The 17,312-nt window shown below is 46.9% G+C and overlaps 2 protein-coding genes across 2 annotated transcripts in view; both read right to left on the bottom strand.

Moving 5' to 3' along the window:
* MS4A14 (membrane-spanning 4-domains, subfamily A, member 14) overlaps nucleotides 1-3,025 on the bottom strand; it is a 30,509-nt gene extending 27,484 nt beyond the window's left edge. Inside the window, exons 1-2 of the mRNA XM_010843745.1 lie at nucleotides 2,719-3,025; nucleotides 2,125-2,279 (exon numbers count right to left, since the gene is read on the bottom strand). Coding sequence (XP_010842047.1) covers nucleotides 2,125-2,262 — 138 coding nt within the window. The 5' untranslated portion in view covers nucleotides 2,263-2,279; nucleotides 2,719-3,025. The remainder of the gene's footprint in view (nucleotides 1-2,124; nucleotides 2,280-2,718) is intronic.
* Nucleotides 3,026-5,804: 2,779 nt separating this feature from the next.
* The window catches only part of LOC104991300 (membrane-spanning 4-domains subfamily A member 7-like), a 16,802-nt gene continuing 5,294 nt past the window's right edge, over nucleotides 5,805-17,312 (bottom strand). Inside the window, exons 3-6 of the mRNA XM_010843719.1 lie at nucleotides 13,051-13,185; nucleotides 11,295-11,351; nucleotides 9,399-9,605; nucleotides 5,805-6,292 (exon numbers count right to left, since the gene is read on the bottom strand). Of these exons, the coding sequence (XP_010842021.1) occupies nucleotides 6,173-6,292; nucleotides 9,399-9,605; nucleotides 11,295-11,351; nucleotides 13,051-13,185 (519 nt within the window). The 3' untranslated portion in view covers nucleotides 5,805-6,172. The remainder of the gene's footprint in view (nucleotides 6,293-9,398; nucleotides 9,606-11,294; nucleotides 11,352-13,050; nucleotides 13,186-17,312) is intronic.

Genomic DNA, 17,312 nt, shown 5'->3' with positions numbered 1-17,312 from the left:
CACCGGCCCACTAGAGAAGTATCTTCTCTCTATTTTTGTTCTTCGTCTCTTCTTCACTTTCACTTTCTTTTCTTTCTTTTTTTGAGAATTGTAGCCTCAGTCCAGTGCTCTGAAAGTGTATGAAGTTCCCTGAGCTGGAGCAGAGAACTTGGGGGGAGGTTATGCCTCACCTCTTGATGCGAAGGCCTGTCCAGAGCCAAGAGTGACCCCGTGGGCCCCTCAGCCCATTAGGGGTCACAGGGAGAGGGGAGCGTGGTGGTTCCTGGGGGTCCGCGGCTTTCCTCAGCGCAGAGCGTCTCTGCATCCGCTCAGGCGTCTGGGTTCCCCCAGGCCACACGTCTATGGCCCTGGGTCACAACTGTCCCGGTAGTGTTCTGATTCTTGTACTAAGGATGGGGGCTGTGCACACAGCTTTGCTCTAGTCTGTTTATGACAGATTGTGTGTGTATCAACACTGCAGCTCACTATGAGCTTTGAGGGTGGTTTTCAAAGAGCTCCCAGTGCCTGTAACAACACAAAGGCGATGTTTAACTTCACCTCCAAAGGCTTTTAGCTCCGAGAGAGGTGCTCCCACAGCCCAAGCTCACTCCTTTAATAAGATATTTAGAAAAGTGGCCCTGGTTTCCTCCGTCCCCCCTGCTGGGATTCAAAGATGATCACTAGCTCCTCCTGAAACAGGCCAGGGATTTCCTCAGAGTTAGTGGTCTTATTCGTGACAGTTGAGCTTTCTATTTCTCAGAGTTAAATAAGCCCTCAGAAGCATTGCTGAGAAATGAGCAAACCCTGCATGTTTCTAAACAGAACTTTAATTCCCTTGTTGATCAAAACATAGGGACGTTTTGTGACAACCTAGAGGAGTGGGAGGGGGTTTCAGGAGGGAGGGGACACGTGCGAGAAAGGCTGATCCGTGTTGACGTCCGGCAGTGAAAGTGAAAGCCGCGCAGTCGCGTCCGGCTCTTTCCACCCCATAGACTGTACACTCCGTGGGATTCTCCAGGCCAGAACACTGGAGCGGGGAGCCTCTCCCTTCTCCAGGCGGACCTTCCCAACCCAGGGATCAAACTCAGGTCTTCTGCATTGCAGGATGTATGGCAGAGGCTGGCACAATATTGCAAAGCAATTATCCTTCAATTAAAAATAAATAAATACTTTGTCAACAAAGGTCCATCTAGTCAAGGCTATGGTTTTTCCAGTGGTCATGTATGGATGTGAGAGTTGGACTATAAAGAAAGCTGAGTGCCGAAGAATTGATGCTTCTGAACTGTGGTGTTGGAGAAGACTCTTGAGAGTCCCTTGGACTGCAAGGAGACCCAACCAGTCCATCCTAAAGGAAATCAGTCCTGAATATTCATTGGAAGGACTGGTACTGAAGCTGAAGCTCCAATACTTTGGCCACCTGATGCGAAGAGCTGACTCATTTGAAAAGACCCTGATGCTGGGAAAGATTGAAGGTGGGAGGAGAAGGGGACAACAGAGGATGAGATGGTTGGATGGCATCACTGACTCAATGGACATGGGTTTGGGTGAACTCCAGGAGTTGGTGATGGACAGGGAGGCCTGGTGTGCTGCAGTCCATGGGGTCGCAAAGAGTCGGACACGACTGGGCTACTGAACTGAATTGAAATAATTTGTAAAATGTAGGGAAGTGGTCTTGTAGGCTACATGTTAGCTCTTCTACTGAATATCCAATTATGTGTACATGCTCATGACTTAGAAGGCTGCAGGGACTTCCCTGGCCGTTCAGTGGTTAAGAATCTGCCTTGCAGTGCAGGGGATGCAGGTCCATCCCCTGGTCAGGGAGTTAAGGTCCCACATGCCGAGGAGCAACTGAGCCCACATGCCACAACTACTGAACCCACGAGGCACAAATAAGAGTCCATGCGCCACAAAAAGATCCCGCCTCCTGAAACTAAGGCCCAAGGCAGCAAATAGTAACAGATAAATGAATAAATAGACAGGCTATCTCTTTTTAAAAGAGTATAAGAAAGAAGGATGTATTTTAGATGACAGATGAGGGGAAACTGAGGGGATCAATGTCTTTTCTGAAAAGCATCTCTGCAAACATACTTGGAGAAATAACATGGTCTCCTTTCCAAGAAGACCCATGAGTGGGCGAGGACTTACCCCCAGGACTTTCGGCTCTCCCTTCAGGAATTCCAGCAGAGAACTGTGAGGGCCATAGGGAAGTGCAGTCAGTACAGTTTCGTTTGGTTGTACACTGACGACGTGGGTTGATCTTTTGACCTCAGATGATGATTCCATGATTCAATGGCAAAACTCTATGAAAAAAAATGGGTGAGTAACCATTGCAGCCAAAATCATGGTCTGCCATCAGTCTCACATGGAGTCCTTGGCAATGAGCCCTTAGCAATTACCCAGCACTAGAACCACAGAATCACAGTCATTGAGTCACAGAGTCCTAGAATTCTAGAGCATCTTCTTCTGTCTTCCTGGTGAAGGATCCGGTTATCTGGAAGACTTGCTTTATTGTCCACTTATTTGTAAACAGATGGTCAACACAAAATAAACAGGTGGTGTACCAACAAATCCCAGGGCCTGTGTTCATGGGCTAGAAAGGAACTAAATGAGGAAACACCCACGGTGTTCCTGGCACTGCGGAAGGGGTTCTGTTTTAACATGTATTCACATTGATTCTTTTAACATTTCTACCATCCTGAAAATGAGGTACAGAAGGTTAAACTGTTCGAGGCCACGTACCGAGCGGCGGGGAAGGAGTCAGACCCTGCCCGCCTGCCTCCAAACTCTGCGTCAGCCGGGCTGCCACCCTCTTTCGAAAGGCGTTTCCCACTCGTGGTTGACTGATTGTCTCAGTACTGATTAACCATCTTTCTTTCCAGCGTGAAAATCAGTACATGCAGGTATTGGACCAGATGTAGTTGCCACTTCCATAGGGTGTAACTCTAGCTTTCAAAAAGACAGGTAAGATGAAGTCAAGTGAGAGTCTTCCTGGTTAGAGCTATGCAAATGCAACTCAAATGATGTAAAACTCCGTATGGAATTTTGCTTTCCGTGTTTGTGTGTGCGTGTGTGAAAGTCACTCAGTTATGTCTGACTCTTTGCAACCCCATGGACTGTAGCCTTCCAGGCGCCTCTGTCCGTGGGATTCTCCAGGCCAGAATACTGGAATGGGTAGCCATTCCCTTCTCCAGGGGATCTTCCCAACCCGGGGATCGAAGCCAGGATCGAATCCGCATTGCAGGCGGGTTCTTTACCATCTGAGCCACCAGGGCAGCCCAGCATAGGGCTGTAGTGAGAATTAAATGAGATAATCTGCATAGCACACTTTTGTAAGTGCTGGTGTTATCACCACTGTAGTGAAGAGCAGATGGATGGTAGGAGAGAAAGGGTGTCTGAGTCTAGTGCTGTGCTTAGTCGCTCAGTCGTGTCTGACTCTTTGTGACCCCAGGGACTGTAGCCCGCCAGGGTCCTCTGTCCACATGGATTCTCCCGGAAAGGATACTGGAGTGGGTTGCCATGCCCTCCACCAGGGGATCTTCCCAACCCAGGGATCGAACCCAGGTTTCCCACATTGCAGGCAGATTCTTTACCATCTGAGCCACCAGGGAAGCCCCCTTTTTGTAATTTTTAAAAAACGTTTATTCATTTACTTACTTTATTTTGGCTGTGCTGGGTCTTTTCTCTGTTGCAGTGAATGGGAGTTCTCTCTAGTTGCGGTGAATGGGCTTCTCACTGCGATGCTTCTCTTCTTGTGGAGCACCAGCTCTCGGGGGACAGGCTTCAGTAGTTGCAGCACATGGGCTCAGTGGTTGTGGCTCCTAGGCCCTGGAGCACGGGCTTGGTGGTTGCAGCTCCCGGGCCCTGGAGCACGGGCTCAATGGTTGCGGCTCCCGGGCCCTGGAGGTCGGGCTCGGTGGTTTCGGCTCCTGGGCCCTGGAGCTCGGGCTCAGTGGTTGTGGAGCATGGGCTTAGTTGTTCCATGTGGCCTGTGGGATCTTCCTGGATCAGGGATTGAACTCTTGTCTCCTGCTTTGGCAGGTAGATTCTTTACCACTGAGCCACCAGGGAAGCCCCGTTTTCCATGTTACTCCTTGCTATTCTTACATTTGTTATGATTTTAACAATTAAACCATAAAGCAAATAGTTTCACAAAACCTCCCATAATGTTCAAATATTACCTTGAGTATTTCCTAGTTATAGCAGGGTTTCTTAACCTTGACATGGCTGGCATGTGGGGCCTGAAGATTCTTTGCCGCCATAGAAAGTTGTTCTGTGCATTGTAGCATCTCCCAGGGCTGGAGATTAGAGGATGCCTTCAGCTCCTTGCCTACTCAGTGAGGCTGCTAACTCACTTCAGCAAGGAGACTCTCACTGGAGTTGGCTAAGATCAGAAGGATCAGAGAGTTTGTGGTAAGGATCTGAGTATGTGTGACTCAGCCAGTGATTCTGGGTTAAGTTTCTGAGGAAGATGCATTTTTAGAAAATCAGGGCTGAGAACTTGGACTTCTAATATGTATGATAAATGTCTGCAGTGTCTTCTTGGGCTTGGTTGAAACTTTTCACACCTTTTCTTGCTACAAGTTTCTTAGATCTTCCTGTTAGTGATTCTTGCTAATTGATTTCCCAAACTGAATGTGGTTATGAAGCAAAAAGTAAGGAGCCAAGACAGACTCCCAAATTTCTGACTTTAGAACTGAGCAGATGGTCACTCCAGTTTTGACAGACAACCAGGCTAGGGGTAAGGGTTTGGATGAGAGGTTAGAAATGAAAGGTGAAATGTCCTTACCAATCCTCCCATCAGTTTGCAATATTAACCTAGATAATGCTGAATACAATCCTCTAGATATTCTGAAGAAACTTTCTATTAACAGTAGAAAGTAAATAAGAAATAGCTCTTGGATAACATACAATTTTATTGCATTGCCTGGCTTATTGGGTAAAAAGAAATCTCAAAGTTTCTCCAGCCCCAGTGTAAAATATTCACACACACACACACACACACACACACACACTTGAAAACATTCTAGTGCACTCTAGAGCACTAGTATCCAGATCAAGAAAAACAGTGTCTCCAGGAACCCGTGGGCCCTCTGGGTCCCCTTCCAATCATCACCTGCAAAGGTAACCACTATCCTGACCCTCTCAGTTAGATTCCACGTGTACACGTGGAATCATACACTGTGGGAGTCGTCCATGTGGCATATAATTGCTGTTTGTCCACTTGCGTTGGTATATCACATGCCATTGTTTGTGTGTGTTAGTCGCTCAGCTGTACCTTTTGTGACCCCCAGGACTGAAGCCCGCCAGGCTTCTCTGTCCATGGAGTTCTCCAGGCAAGAATACTGGAGTGGGCTGCCATGCCCTTCTCCAGGGGATCTTCCTAACGCAGGACCTGAAGCTGGGTCTCCTGCATTGCAGGGAGACTCTTTACCGTCCGAGCCACCTGGGAAGCCCATCCATTGTCCGACTACACCACGGTTTTATTTGTCTCTCCTACTCTTTGGCATTTGGAGTTTCCTGTAGGGGCTCTGGTGTGTATCACTTTGTGCCCATATTGTACGTGTCACTCGGAAGGCATGCTGTGGATTTCTGTCGCACGTTCCCTCTAGGATAGGCCTCAGCCTAGACCAGGGGAGACAGTAGGAGCCTCTTTATTGGGCAGTTCTATTCACTCCAGTACAGTAACAAGTTAATTATATTTCTATGTGTCTAATTTCTTGTTTGGTCTAGGACTTAGATGGGAGAGAGCGTTCTGGTTAAATTCGATCTTTGAGTTTAGATATTTAAGAATAAGGTTGTTAAATGAGACAGAGAACAGAGGCATATTTAACTGACAGAAATAGAGCCGTATTATTGTAGAAGTATTTTTTAATTGAAGTGTTCTTGGAATCCATGATGTTTAAAATTTAAGCAATGTGAGTATGAAAGCGCTACAGAAGCAGGGCCTATAAACCACACGACTCGCCAGCTCACACCAGCGCAAGACCACACATCCTCTCGTCTTTTTGTTTTTCCTGGGGTTTAGCTGCTTTGCCGAATCGTGTTAGTCTCGTGAGTCTGCCGTCCATGCACACGCGCTCCCTCTTTGCCAGCCCAGAGCGCTGAGAAAAGGCCCTGTGCTATGCGGCAGGTTCTTATTAGTTATCTCATGCGTCGTGATGTGCGTATGTCGGCTCCGGTCCCCCAGTTCTTCTTATTCGTGACTGGATGAACGCAGGGCTGTCACAGTCGACCGTTTCCACCAAAACACAGAAGCGTATGCAGCTGCTAAGAGCTCCAGCACCGTGAAGTTGAGCATCACCAGCAGGACACCCTGTAAGTCAATACAGGGATGGTTGGTGCCCGACTTGTTCAGGAGACAAGACTGCGAGTGAAGACTCTAACAGTGGAGAGAGGAAGGGGCGGTGAGGACCACGTCATCCTCTTTCCTGCTTTTCCTTTCGGATCTCTGAACCAAAGCAGGGAAATGAATAGCAAGGGTTTCCCCTCAAGACCTCGGTATTCCACACTCAGAGATGAGAGTCAGCCTTCATTCCCCTGTGTGTGTGTGAAAGCTGCTCAGTCGTGTTCGACTCCTGGCGACCCCATACAGTCCACGGGATTCTCCAGGCCAGAACACTGGAGTGGGGAGCCGTTCCCTTCTCCAGGGGATCTTCCCGACCTAGGGATCGAACCCAGGTCTCCCGCATTGCAGGCAGATTCTTTACCAGCTGAGCCACCAGGGAGGTCGCTCACTTACCTATAGGCGCTCCTATTATTTTCTCTTTTTTCTTGAGTGTCTTTGGTTGCCACGCTGTTTCTAGGTGTGGGCTTTTTATTCATCCTGCAACAATCTCAGTGCAGTCCTTCAGTCTGAACTCCCATATCTTTCTTAAATTCTGCCAAGTTCTTGCTTATTTCTATTGCATCCTCCCTGTCTACCACGCTGTCCCACTGGAGCTCATATGAGATGTGTTGAACCTTCTCCCTTCACTGTGTCCTCCGTGTCTTTTAACTTCTCATTAATATTTTCTAAATTTTTATCTTAGTGTATTGTGTTCTATGTGGTTTAATCAGACCTATATGTTGTATCTCCTATTTAACTGATGCTAAGTTCTTAATTTCAAATATTTTAATTTTCATTTATAATCATACTATTTGGCTCTTTTTCAGATCCACTTGTTTTTTTGTTCATTGCCATATTCTTTCATTTGGTTTTAATTCCTTTTTAAATATCTTTAATCGTTTAAAATGCAGTTTCATTATAGCATTTTTTCAAATTATGATGTAATCTCTAACTCTCAGGTAACTACATTTCATGTTTGTCCTATTTTCTGCTATCCCTCATTTTTTCCCTTAATGTTTTTCAAAATATTTTCATTCTTAGATAACTTCAGTGTGTGGGCGGTGATGGTTGGAGAGTTCATGGTAGGTAGGAGACGCATAATTTGGACTTACAGACATCTCTGTTGATGGAGAAGACTCTTGAGAGTCCTTTAGATTGCAAAGAGTCCATCCTAAAGGAAATGAAGCTTGAACATTCATTGGAAGGACTGATGCTGAAGCTAAAGCTCCAATAGTTTGGCCACCTGATACAAAGACCTGACTCACTGGAAAAGACCCTGAAGCTGGGAAAGATAGACAGCACAAGGAGAAGGGGACACAGAGGACGAGGCGGTTAGAGAGCATCACTGACTCAGTGGACAAGAACCTGAGTGAACTCCAGGACACAGTGGACAACAGAGGAGCCTGGAGTGCTGCGGTCTATGAGGCTGCAAAGGGTGGGACACGCATTAGTGACGGAACAACAGTAACTCTTGATGGGAGTTGGGTTTGATTCTGATAGTACCTTGGGAGTTTCACAGATCCGGGGACAATTTTAAGTTAGTCATTTTAGTCAAGGTTCCTCTATTTTATATGTAATTTCGGATTTGGGTACCCTATCTGCACAAGGCTTGGGGAGATGATTTCATCCTATAAACCTTTATGGAAGAGTTTCTGGAAGCTTCTTGAGATGCAGGACAGAGTGTTCTCCTTGTCTTATTTCTTAAATAGGCTAAATATTTAGTCTCAGCTCCTAACATTTTGCAGGGCACTCGGTGCGCGCTTCCTACATCCAGCGTGCCTGAAGAGCCGCAGATCCTATCATGGGAACTAGACTTCCACGAGCCCACCTCTAACACCTATGTTCCTTCCAGGCCGCCACGGTCTTCTGACCTCTGCTCTGGCTTTAATATCCTTCTTAGTTTTCTAGGATGTAAGATGACCTTCCTGCCACCCTCCCTTCTTTCTGTCTTCCATCTCTTGATATGTATTTTTAACTTTAACTCTGTTACTTTCCCCAGGTAATCTTTACGTTAATAAAGAGAGTGGGCTTTGAATTCTGCCCGGTCTGCCGAGTCGCAGCTCCTCTGATGTTGCAGGAAGTTCTCTTTGGCTCTAGTTACCTGAGCGGGGGAGGCAGTTTGAGATGCGTTTTTGCTGAATTACCCACGGCGGGAGAGCGCCTCTCCCATTCTCCTTGCTTTGCCTGACCTCTCCCGTGCACCAGCGTTGTTCTGTCTGCTCGGCTTCCTCAAGCTGAGTTCCAGCCAGATGAGCCTCTGTACCCTTCCACTTCCTCAAGCTCCTGGATCAAAGCAGATGCTTTTGGCAACCTCTGGGTCCCACAGGCAACCTCACAGAAGGCTGTGAGTTCAGAAACGCACACACAGTCTCTGTGATTCAAGAGACAGATCCAAGGGGATGACACAGATTGCCTTTGTCTCCCCAGCTCAGACGAAGAGGAGTCACAAGGGGAGTAACCCTTCTCCTAAAAGGGCCAGAGTTTATGGTTTCCAAACTCTGAGCCTGCATATAGAGGACTGACTAAGCCAAGATGGTCATAATCAACAGGTGATGACCATCAGGTTTGGGGGAAGTGTGGCAAGAAGATGGTGCCAAGGGATGCTGGCATTCCTGCTAAGAGTCCTCCCTGGGTAGACCATCTCTCACTGTCTGCAGCCCTGCCGGGCCAGTCTAGTAGTTCTGTGCTTGGGCTTAAGGCTCAAGTCGCATACCAGCTTACCATATGATGCATTAATCCCAAATCAAATCGAAAGGAAATGTTTCTGTCTGTGCTGTGGGCGGTGGGAATGCCTGTTCAACGAAGGGGGCACTTTAAGGGCTAAAGCTACTGAGAATGGGGTATTTATCATTTAAGAAGGATGACCAAACAGGCCATCACGCACAGCCCTTCTTGATTCCCTGTTTTGACCTCGCACAGTGCTTCGCCCGTATTATGCAGCCTGCTGACCAACCTCTTTCAACCATAATTTTTTGTCTTTCCTATTTGCTTCCAGACGTTCAAACCAACAGGGCTGGAGACTGCTGAAAAGGCAGAAAAGTCTGCGAAGCAGGGACACTGAGGTATCACATGACAGGAAGTGCAGTCTACTTACTGTTAGATCGACACTGGTCAGGAGACAGTCCTTGACGTCATATATCGAGTAATAGTACGTCGAATAAGGCAGCGAGGATAGGTAATCCCTTCCGGAGTCACACTGCTGGGAGGCCGTCCTCAGGGCTACCAGGCTGCCAGCGAGGAGGATGAGGCCCACTCCAGCAGCCACAGAGCTCACTGCACTGAAGATGAGGCTGTTTATGGCCTGGAAGAAAAATTCTGCACTGGGACCTCATCACGGACGCAGCACGTGAGGCCGTTCACCCTCCATCCACTCTCTGCAATGGGGCTTCCCTGCGTCTGTTCTCCTCCAACCCGTGTGCTCCTTGGGGACACAGACTGTGTTTTATTTACTCTGTAGGCCCTTCTCACTACCTGGTTTGTCACCTGATATAATCAGTAAAAGGTTGTTGAATGAGAGAATGTATGAACGGTTCTTTCTTAGGGGAAGAGGTCTGGCTCCTTGACTCTGAGGGCCACCAAGATGGAGAAGGAGCTTCCCGGGCACCTGCCAGGGCCTCCTTGGCTTCCTCAGCAGCTTGAGCATCATTCTTTTGCTCTAAGGGCTCTGGAATGTGGCCTTTGGTCCCTCCTGTGAGGACCATTCTCTGACTCTCTTCCCATCAAGAAGCAGCTTCAGAGAAAAGGCTGAAACCAGCTGGAGAAGTTGGACTACCCATCTGGAGGCGAATCAGACCAATGAGAACCACATCTGTCACACTCTCTCCTGGGGTGTATTCTACATCTTGGGGAAAAGAGCTTCCACAGGATATGATTCCTCCACAAAAATGAGCCAGGCTTGGTGTCAGGCTCCCAGCGCACACTCTTTTCTGTTTTAACATCACAGTGGGATACCGGCTGTTGGGGAGGATGGTTGCCCTGTCCTCTTATCTCTTGGCCCCATAGCTTCAGGGCTTTGTATGCTGAATCCCTGAAGGAACAGCAGCCTGAACAGGCAGAGTCTTTGCCCAGAGTTGCCAAGTGTAGGCAGTGGAGCCCACGTACTGTCTTGGGTCCCACATGTGAGCCCCCGTGTCATCTTGGGTCCCACATGCAAGTCACATCGCGTTAGGTCATCCTGGTTGTGGCTTGCCTTTTCAGTGAATTCAGGGCACTTGGGAAAACCAGCTCTGAGAGCCACATGTTTCTCTTCTGCATTTTGTAGATGAGAAAACCAGGGGCTGGAGAAGGAAGGAACTTTTTGAAGCACGCAGAAGTGTCAGCGACAGAGCTCTGACCCCATCCGAGGCTGTGAACTCTTCATTTTTCTGTCCACTGGTTGTGGGGTTAAGACGTTCAGCTTCAAGCATCAGGAGCTTATACTGGCCTCTATACCGTCTCTCATACACCATCTGATGTGCCCTCATCCATCGCTAACCAGACTGTGGATCTTCCTGAGTCGGGATGTGGCTTCTCCTGAGGTCATGTTTGTGGGTGTGTGGCTGTGCGAAGGGGAGCTTGCTATGGAGAGGATCAAAGACCTCAGCGCCTGCTCCCCTTGCCCCCTCCTGACCTTGTCAGCAAAATGGCTGCAGTCTGACGGCTGTTTCTAAGCAGGTGGAGGAGATGGCAACAGGACCTACGCCCACACACCTCTGCCTCTAGAAAAGGATCTCCCTATCCTAGAAAGGACCTCTAGGCTCTAGCAAGATGGGCGTCTGTCCCCTTCAGGGCCAAGATAGCAAGTCGTAAGGAGCCCGTGGTATATTCAAAAATTTCTACCATTTAAGCAAATGAGGTCAACCTCCTCCACGCTTAGAATATGATGCTAGAGGCCTCTTTGTAGGGCAAAGAGCACTAGTCTAGGAGGGAAGAGCCCAAATCCCCCCCAAAGAGTTAACTCTGAAGTTCCTTTTATTCCAGTCAGCTAAGAATCAATGGTTCTCATACTTACAAAAGGCTTATTTGATTTTTTTCCAGAGATAATTGAGACGGTTCCGGTAATGGCAAACTGCTCAGAAAAGAGAGAAATGATCAGTTCAGTTGACTTACAGAAATGTGACCACCATGTTACTCTCAGGCAATCAATGTGCGTGTGTGTGTGTGTGCACACGCGCACATGCTGAGTTCCTCAGTCGTGTCCAACTCCTTGCGACCCCATGGACTGTAACCCGCCAGGCTCATCTGCCCATGGAACTTCCCAAGCAAGAATACTGGAGAGAGTTGCCATTTCCTACTCTGGGGGATCTTCCTGACCAGGAATCAAGCCCACGTCCCTTGTATCTCCTGCACTGGCAGGAAGATTCTTTACCACTGAGCCACCCGGGAAGCCCCAGCTCAATCAATACATCATGTCAATTCATTGGGATCCATATGGATAGAGACCCCTGATATTCACCCCCAGGATGCCTCCATTGACTTTGAAGAATCCGCAGGATGCACAGAGGAGCTGAATTTATGTTAGTGAAATCACTAGGAGCTGAGGAGGTTTGGGAAGGAGCTACACATGGAGGGAGGCGAGTGTTGCTAGATGACGAGGTGGAAAGAGAGGAGACCGAGAAAGACCGTGACTTGAGGGCTCAGAAGGGCAGGAGCAGCCACCTAAAGCACGTAGCAGACGGGCTCCAGTGGCGCAAAGTGCAGAAACACACGCACATCGAGCCGTTGGTGTCAGTAACCTGAGCTAGGCTGGGAGTTGAGGAAAATGGGAAGGGTCAGACGTGAAAGTCTTATACGTGAAGAGTCTTTAAAGCCCTTCAAGTCTGCATTTGATCCCAGTGGTATTAAGAGTCCAGTTGGTGGAGGGATAATGTTCTGAGAATCTGAAACATGGGTTAAGCTTGTGGTTTAAACTTGGGATCGGGTGGTTGCAGACAAAGCTGGTCAAGCGTGAGTCACTTCTAGCTTTCGTTAGAAAATGCAGGAGCCCAGACTGTGGGTGAGATAGAGGAGTCAGGACAAGCAGCGCTCTGGGGGCGGAAGCAGGGCTCCCCCTGCCTCAATGCACGGTTTGCCCACACGAGGACGGTGTCCATACAGAGGAGGCACCGTGGCAAAAGTCTGTCTGCCCAGAACATGCCTTTTTCTCCTCTGCCGGAATGCTGCATGGAGAAGTGGCCTTTTGTGGGAGATGTGGGGAGGTCCTGGCTAATCTCCAAGGCAAAGGATCTGCTGGGCCCTTTGCCATGAGCCACTATGTGGAAGGCCTCAAAAAAACTTTATGCAGCAAGAGTGTCCCTGGTCCATGAGTCTTGCCATTGTGAGTTAATCCTCTGCAGATCTGTGGCATCTACCAGCAGCGCTCATTTTATTTAAGAAAAAACTAGCTTTTCACTTTCTGCTGACAGGTGGATTACTCTTAAATTGGAGGGATTCCAATGGCCTCACCAAAGGGCCAAAGAAGGATAGGAAAAACCTTCTGCTTTCTGGAAGTATGTCATGAAGCTAGGTAAGAAATGCTGCACTGGCATGCCCACTGTGTGACCATACTGCCTCCTGCCCCAGCCAGCCACTCCCTGGGAGGCTCACGCAGGATGGACTGTCCTTCTGCCGCTTTTCCTGAACTAGAGACACGAGATGTGCAATAGTAATACAGGGAAGGTGGCGGAACTCAGTCTTCTCCTGCTTCTTGGGATTGAGTCATTCCATGACTTAGCACCCAGCTGGCACTTATAAAGCATATCCCCTCTTGGAGACCCCACTCTACTCACACACAGAGCTCCTAAAAATGGGTACCCAGTCATCAGAATGCTGGAAATTGCTGGGCTGAGCTGGGAAGAATTGGGAGCAGAAACCAAGATGACCCCCAAACTTGAAATCACCAGGAAACACAGGATCTGGATGATCTGAAATAAATAAGAGGGAAAACTGTAAAATATTCCAGAGAACACTGTAAACAGATGAGAGCTGTCATTGCACGCACACGGTGAATTCTGAAGAGTGCAGAGTACACGCCATCATCTGTCACTAGAAGGAGCGGGGGAGTGTTACAAGGTGCCAATAGGCATTCTATTAGAGAGTCATATACAACTAACCTCTTTATTTCTGATAGAATTATTAACCTAGCAAATCAGGAAGTGATAGATGCATTTTTAACTTTATTTTGCAAAAGGTAGTTTACAGGTCTTTGTTTGGTTTGGTTTGGTCTAGGGCAAATAGATAGGGAAAAATTTTCTAGACAGTGGTCCAGTTAGATGGCTATAGAAAGCAAATTTATCATGGGAATGTTAATAAAAGGCTCAATTTCAATTGAAGTAGAGCAGAAAGTCTTTAGTGCCATAGTTCATCTTATTCATCATCGAATTTTAATAATTATTCATACTTTTTAATGACACCAATGGTGGTGACAGTAGTCTATGTTTGTTGAACACTTTCTACGTTTTAGCTATTCATCTCGTCTCACGCATGGATAAGAAAAATGAGGCACCAGAGTCAAAATAACTTGTAAAAACCCATGCCAGTGGCCAAATGGAAGAACCAGGTTTCCAGCCCTATTCATCTGATATGGAGCTTTACTCACTTTACTCACTGTTTAATACTTATTAAACACTGTTTTAAAACTCACTGTTTTAATATTTATTGACTATCCCAGACATCAGGGGAATAAAGCGAGTGAAAAAGCACTGTCACCAGACGTGTGTTATGTCCTTTCCTGATGAATTCCCTGGAGATCAAAATGAGTTAAGAGCAAAGTATTAGGAACTGAGCCCTCAGAAGTACTAAGGGTGTGATGCAAACTATGTACGGCATTGCAGGCTCTTTTTACCGACTTTGCCCGTCATTCTCAGTAAAAAGGCAAGCCCACTGGACGCCTTTGAGCAAGGATAGTACATGATCTAATTCACGTTTTTAAAAGATCGTCGTGTCTGCTGAGTTGAGAGTAGATCGTAAGGAGACAGAGCAGAGGCACGAATAGAGAGGGCATTTCCGTAATTCACACGTGAGATGGCGCCAGCCTGGAGGAAGATGTGGATAACAGAGGCGGTTCTAGATGCGCTGTGGAGAGTAAACCTGTCGGACTTGCTAATGGTGTGAATGTGGATTATGAGAAAGGGATGAAGTGTGCCTCCAAGGGGCTCGGCTTGAGTATCTGAAGTGATGGAGTCAACACTGATTTAAACTTGGCATTACTGTATGGGGACTGGGCTTGGGGTGGAAGATCGGGATTTCAGCCCGGGGCAGACTAGGGAGAGGTGTCGAGTAGACGCCCAAGTGGAGATGGACATAGGCTTTTGCATATGTGAGTCTTAAGTTGGGAGATCCTGGCAACAGATACAGCCTTTTTGTTCCAAGTTGTAAGTGAAGATAATATTTAAATCCCTATTACCAGATGAGTTCTTCATTGTAACAGATATGGAAAGAGAATGGAGTCAAGGACTGAGCTGTGGAGAACCCCAAATTTAGGATCAGAAAAATAGAAACATAAAAAGCAAGACCCAGAAGGACTGATGTCCAAGAATAGAAAGAAAGTGAAAGTCGCTCAGTCATGTCTGACTCTTTGTGACCCCATGGACTATACAGTCCATGGAATTCTCCAGGCCGGAATACTGGAGTGGGTAGCCTTTCCCTTCTCCAAGGGATCTTCCGGACCCAGGGATCGAACCTAGGTCTCCCACATTGCAGGTGGATTCTTTACCAGCTGAGCCACATGGGAAACCCAACAGGACTGGAGTGGGTATCCTATCCCTTCTCCAGCTGATCTTCCCAACCCAGGAACCAAACTGGGGTTTCCTGCATTGCTGGCAAATTCTTTACCAACTGAGCTATCAGGGAAGCCCATCCAAGAATATAGTATTTCAAGTAGGAGAGAGTGATCAGCTGCATCAAACCTTTCTATTAGCTTGAGAAAATCAACACCAAAGGCCTGGAAACTGGGTTAGCAGCGTGGAGCAAAGGGGATAGATACCACCAGATATGGCTCAAGAGACAGTATCATCCAAGAATAATTAGAGACACTGACTTCCCCCATTAGGAAGTGCTCCTGGGAATGCAAGGGGAGAAGGGGGCATCAGCTGGAGAGTGTGTGAAGTCAAAAGTATTTGCTTTTGCTTTTTGTTTATTTGTTTTCAAGATGGGGAGAAATTGCAATAAGATTCTGCCCTCATGGAATTGATTAAGAAAATTTTCAGAGAATTACTGGAGCAAGTGAAAAGGGTTGGGATCTACTGCCCCCAGGGAAGAATATCTTAATTAGAAGGTGGGCATTTATTTTATTTTCAGCAATGGGGAGGAGATAAAGAATACATGAGCATAGATGTGGGTAATTATAGATGTGTAGCAGCTTTCAGACTTTCTCACCAGATAGGCTCAACTTTCTTAGCCTTTTAGGAAGCAACGTGATCAATGGAAAAGGAAGACTCTAGAGGTTTTGGGGGCGGGGGAGGGAAAGAATGTATGAAGTGGTTTTCTGGGGTCATAGGAAAGTGAACAGATGAAACAAATACCATGCACATTTCAGGCAGCTTTGACAGTCCGTTTGGGCTTATGGTCGTAAATAAGAAGTGATGTGTATGTGTGCATGTGAGTGTGGGCATGTTTTCAGGCATGGTTAGTTGCGTGAATTCAAGTACAGATTAGGCAAATGGGCAGCGTTAGAGTTAAATCAATGTCATAGGTTTTTTCCTGGAGAGTGTGCTCTAAGGATTCGAGGATGAGGTTGTTGAAGGCATCACAAGAAAGTGGCCCCTGGGGGTCGTGGCTGGGAGAGGAAGGCTCTGTGAGGAAGGGTTATTATTAGTAAGTTTCAGCAAGGTTAAACAAAGAGTCAATGGAAGTCAGAGGGAACGACCTTGAGAGATTAGAATTTGTGGCTGTAGTATGAGATTCTTGAAAAATAGATAATGATTGCAAAAGGTTGTTGCTGAGCCATGGAAGATGCCGGGATTCTTGGCCTCCAGAGGAGAGGAATTCAATCCGGGCCCAGAGATGAGGCTTGATCGCTCAGAGCTTTTGTGTGATAAAGATTTATTAAAGCATAAATGTGGTAGAGAAAGCTTCCAACATAGACATCAGAAGGGGACATAAAGAGTGCCCCATGCTAGTTTTTAGCAAGAAGTTATACACCTATTAGTAGGTTGCTAATTAGAGAAAGGTAATGTCTCAAAACTCAGAGAGTGGCACTGGGCTGCTCACCCACAACATGCATTCTGAGACAACACTGGCACCAGGGGAGTCATCCCAGGCCATAAGACAATTGACATGAATCTTGAAGAAAGGCAGGTTTCCAAGCAAATATATAGTCTCATTAACATAGCTTAAGAGAACATTTCCATGAGTAAAACATACTGGTTTGTTGAGCCCTGATCCGTTCTGAGTCTTAGGAAGAATGGACTTGAAGAAAGACAGAATCTAAGGAAAATACTTAGTTCATTAACAAAGCTTAAGAAAAGCATTTCCATAAGAAAAGCCGCATTGGCTAGCTCAAGGTTTGAGAAAACTGAAGTTCAGGTGGAACCAGGTGTCGTCATGGCAACACAGAATTTTAAAAGAAACCTTTTAAATTTGTATAGAGAAGGGAAAAATCTTACATTTGTAGTTTGTTTTCTCCTGCTGCTTAAGAGAGAGATGAAAAATCGTCTGATGCTTGCCGCCTATTTCCTCCATGTGGGGGCCCGGAGGTTTCCTGCCTGTTACCTTCTCAACTGGGTTCCTGCTCTTAGTACTGATAAGGTACAGGGTATGACCCAGGGAATGTTTGTCTAAGGAAGGCTGGACAAGATCCTTGGGGAGAAGAGGTCAAGGAGCTAAGAGGGCACGGCGCTGGGAAAGATCACAAACACCAATTTTGAAATAGCAATGGCTTATGATGGAAACTCTACTGTATGGAGGGACAGTGACTCAACAGTCACAATCTGAAAGGGAAAGAGTGAATTACCTGGGGGAGTGAACGAAGTGGGAACTCACTGGAATGTGTCTTTGTCTCTCCAATTCCTTCAAGGAATATGGGAATGGGGCTTAAAAAAAAAAAAAAAAG

Source organism: Bison bison, unplaced genomic scaffold (assembly GCF_000754665.1).
Source record: "Bison bison bison isolate TAMUID 2011002044 unplaced genomic scaffold, Bison_UMD1.0 scf7180017864185, whole genome shotgun sequence".
NCBI lineage: Eukaryota > Metazoa > Chordata > Mammalia > Artiodactyla > Bovidae > Bison > Bison bison.
The sequence above is the reverse complement of the archived record's forward strand: the minus strand, read 5'-3'. Positions and strand labels throughout refer to the sequence as shown.